General features: G+C 36.1%; 1 protein-coding gene across 1 annotated transcript; it reads left to right on the top strand.

The window, feature by feature from the left end:
• The first annotated feature begins 808 nt into the window (after positions 1-808).
• On the top strand, positions 809-2,450 carry LOC106345799 (peptide methionine sulfoxide reductase B1, chloroplastic). The gene is made up of 5 exons (XM_013784980.3): positions 809-1,097; positions 1,580-1,691; positions 1,787-1,852; positions 1,935-2,132; positions 2,266-2,450. Exons 1-5 carry the CDS (start codon positions 902-904, stop codon positions 2,306-2,308), a joined length of 615 nt encoding a protein of 204 aa, XP_013640434.2. The 5' UTR covers positions 809-901; the 3' UTR covers positions 2,309-2,450.
• The last annotated feature ends 1,105 nt before the right edge of the window (positions 2,451-3,555 follow it).

Here is a 3,555-nt window from a genome sequence, read left to right as displayed (position 1 = left end):
AATAAGTTCATCAGAAATTACATATTTTAAATTTATAATTATTAGAGTCAGATCAGGGTTGGTTGAGATGTAGAAGCTGTATTTACTTTTTAATTTTTATCCACTATTTAAAATTATAATAATACTTTATATTAGTTTTAAAAGGTATAATTCAAAAAATAAATTAGAAAAACTGTAATTTTTTTATATATTTTGTAAGTTGTAGAAAAGATATTGTTGTAACAATATATTTACTTTTTCATTTAACTTTTAGTAAATACAACTACATCAAAAAAATCTTATAAAATAAATTTTATAGAATTTTATTACAGTTATAGAGTCCAACTAATCATCTTCAAAATCTAAATAATAATAAAATAGTTGTAGGAACTATATTTACTAAAGTTTTATTTTCCAACCAGTAGAATATGACCATAGAAATATGTTCAATTTTTTACTTCTTTTTTACAGTTACATCAAATGTAACTTCTGTGCGTTAATTTCTACAGTCAATCATCGATAGTGTATAAGGTGATATAACTGTAGAATGGGACGAGAGTTATGTCTTATGTCAACATTACATCCTTCCCCTCTTTCAAACCGTATCTTAGTGCATAAATGCTTTTAAATCAAATCGTTTTTCTTAGATGTGGACAAAGCAAACCGGATTAAACCGAATCAGAATCGCTTTCGCTGCCCAAATACTTCTTCACTCGAAATAAAAAGCGCATGGTTCTCTCGGTTAAATTAATGGGCTTATTACCATAGCTAAAAAGCCCAGTAATTGGTCTCGACGTGGCAGCTAGAGTTCCAGATGTCATCTCGCATCCTCAACGTGCCACGTGTTCTCCTTCTGTAACATTCTCCATTTCGTGGATGTCATAGAAGAAGACTTCAAAATCGAAACAGTATTCAAAAGAAGATGGCTTCTTCTAGTTGTTTCACCATTCAATCAAGCTTCTTCTCAGCGAGTACAAGGCTCGATTCAATCTCCAAACCGAGTCTCTCCGGATTCGCTTGTCGTTCTCTTACAAAACCCAGAAACTTGAATCTCTCTGTTCTTCTTCGTTGTTCCATGGGTTCCTTTAACTCTTCTCAGAAATCAGACAACGTCCAAGGTTCTGTTCTTTCGTATCTTATTGTCTTTTGAATCTATCTGTTAGTCATATGTTTGTTTTCGCTTTCTCCAAAGGTTAGGATTTGATGATTATGAGGTTTAGTAAGAGAGATTAGGTTAGGATTATTTACTTGGGTCACACTCAATCTGTTATGAGAATATTTGATTAAAGAGGTGTAGAATGTTTTAACCAAGCAAAGCTTTGCATTTTCATTACCTGATGTTCAGAATGTTTGGTAAGAGAGCGTTATCCAAAGGTTGTGATTTGATGATTAAGATGTTCTGAAAGAAAGATTAGGTAGGGAATGTTTACTTGCGTCACACTCAATCAGTTTTGAGGATTAGGTTAAAGATATGAAGAATGTTATAACCAACCAGAGCTTTGCATTTTTCATGTAGCTGTTGTTGAGAGTGTTGTTACTTTTTAGATCAGTTTAGTAAGCAAAACCCTAAGATTTTGAGAGATACAATAATGATGTGCAGAAGCTGCAAAGAGTGACTTTGCTTCAATAAGTGAAGGTGAGTGGAAGAAACGGCTTACACCGGAACAGTATTACATCACTAGACAGAAGGGGACAGAGAGAGCTTTCACTGGGTATGCACATGTCTTGTTCATCCAAGTACACACTATTACAATCTTTCTTCACTCACTGTAACGACTTTGTTCTTTGTCTTTTTACATTTAATCAGTGAGTATTGGAATACAAAGACCCCAGGAGTATACAAATGTATCTGTTGCGACACGCCACTGTTTGAGTAAGCTACTATTTTCTCAAACTCGTTAATGATGATGAATTTTGTATTGGATTAATATATGATAGTGATGATTTTCTTGCAGCTCATCAACAAAGTTTGATAGTGGAACCGGGTGGCCATCGTATTACCAACCTATTGGAAACAATGTGAAGTCAAAGCTGGACCTCTCTATCATCTTCATGCCTAGACAAGAAGTTATCTGTGCTGTTTGTAACGCCCATCTTGGTCATGTCTTCGATGACGGTCCACGACCAACCGGAAAACGATATTGCCTCAACAGGTAGGTATCATCTCTGTGAATTGAGAGTTCATGTTATGAAAGTTTATACACATATCAAAAGAAACATTACATTTGCATAAAGACTTAGCAAAGTCAGAAGTTCATTTTTCCTGTTTCTGTGGCTTTCTTGTAGTGCTGCTCTGAAACTTGAGTCATTGGAGAGAACAAGAGAATGAGAGTTTCTGGTACAAAGGATTATTCATGTATTATATAATATAGTTTCGTTTTACTATGGTCCTCCTTGTATTGAAAACATTGTAATCACATGTAATAAATACATAGAAGAACAGAACAGTTATAAGCTTTTTGAGTGGACTCCACTATCGTCTGGACAGCACATTCTTAAGCTTATCTAATCCAATTCCTTTCCCACGCCTTCACCATAATCACTTCTCAACTATTATACATGAGTGTATATATATATCGTTATATGGTGAGAGTATTGTAGAACCAAACCAACAATGGGGAAAGAAAATGGGAAAGTTGGTTTTGATTTCCGAGCAAGTCCTTACAGCATGAGGACGAAGATAGCCTTGAGAGAGAAAGGAGTTGAGTTCAGTTTTAGTTCCTATGTTATGTCACTACAAGAAAACAGCGGTATTCTGACGGACATTCTGACGGAAAATGAAATCCTAGGAATATCCCGAGGAATTTCCGAGGAAATTCCGAGGAAACACAAAATTTGGTTTCCTCGGAATTTCCTCGGAATATACCGACGGAATTCTGAGGAAATATCAATCCGTCGGAATATTCCGAGGAAATTCCGAGGAAAAATGTGTTCCTCGGAAAAAACCGATGAATTCCGAGGAAATATTATAGCCGTTGGAGAGCCGCTGGGGGATTTTACAAAATTCCGAGGAAATTCCGACGAACTAGCCGTTGGCGTTGGAATTCCGTCGGAATTTTTTCAGTCTGTCGGCAGGATTTAAACTATAAATACAAGCAGTCCTCTTCCTCTTCATTCACTCCATATCTTCATCATCCCTCTTACTCTATTTACACACGAATTTGATTCATAAAAAATATGTCTTCTTCAAATTATTTTCGTTCTTGGATCAATCGACCTCATTTGGATCCGAACACGAGATTGCTTACGGAAGAATACCAACGAGGTATAACCGAATTCATGGGGTTAGTTCACCGACAACCGGAAGCAAAAACAGGTATGTTAAGATGTCCTTGCTCTAATTGTAAAAATAGAAAGGTTATTAAAGAGTGGGATGTTTGGACTCATCTATATTTGAGTGGGTTTACACGAAGTTACAAAATTTGGTATCATCATGGGGAAACTGATTATGAACATGGTAGTACTAGCGAACCTAGTGTATACCAAAAAGGGGGGGCGGGGGGTCGAAAAGGGGGGGGGGGTCGAATTATAGGGAAAATCGGAGGGGATGAGAGTTCTGAGGTTTTGATCCAAAAA

Source organism: Brassica napus, chromosome C6 (assembly GCF_020379485.1).
Source record: "Brassica napus cultivar Da-Ae chromosome C6, Da-Ae, whole genome shotgun sequence".
NCBI classification, from domain to species: Eukaryota; Viridiplantae; Streptophyta; class Magnoliopsida; order Brassicales; family Brassicaceae; genus Brassica; species Brassica napus.
The sequence above is the reverse complement of the archived record's forward strand: the minus strand, read 5'-3'. Positions and strand labels throughout refer to the sequence as shown.

Excerpts from the sequence above, each read along its gene's own strand:
- LOC106345799 (XM_013784980.3), top strand. The coding sequence starts at position 902 with ATGGCTTCTTCTAGTTGTTTCACCATTCAATCAAGCTTCTTCTCAGCG. Across the intron at positions 1,692-1,786 it reads ACAGAGAGAGCTTTCACTGG|TGAGTATTGGAATACAAAGA; the intron begins GTATGCACATGT and ends ACATTTAATCAG. Across the intron at positions 2,133-2,265 it reads AAACGATATTGCCTCAACAG|TGCTGCTCTGAAACTTGAGT; the intron begins GTAGGTATCATC and ends GCTTTCTTGTAG.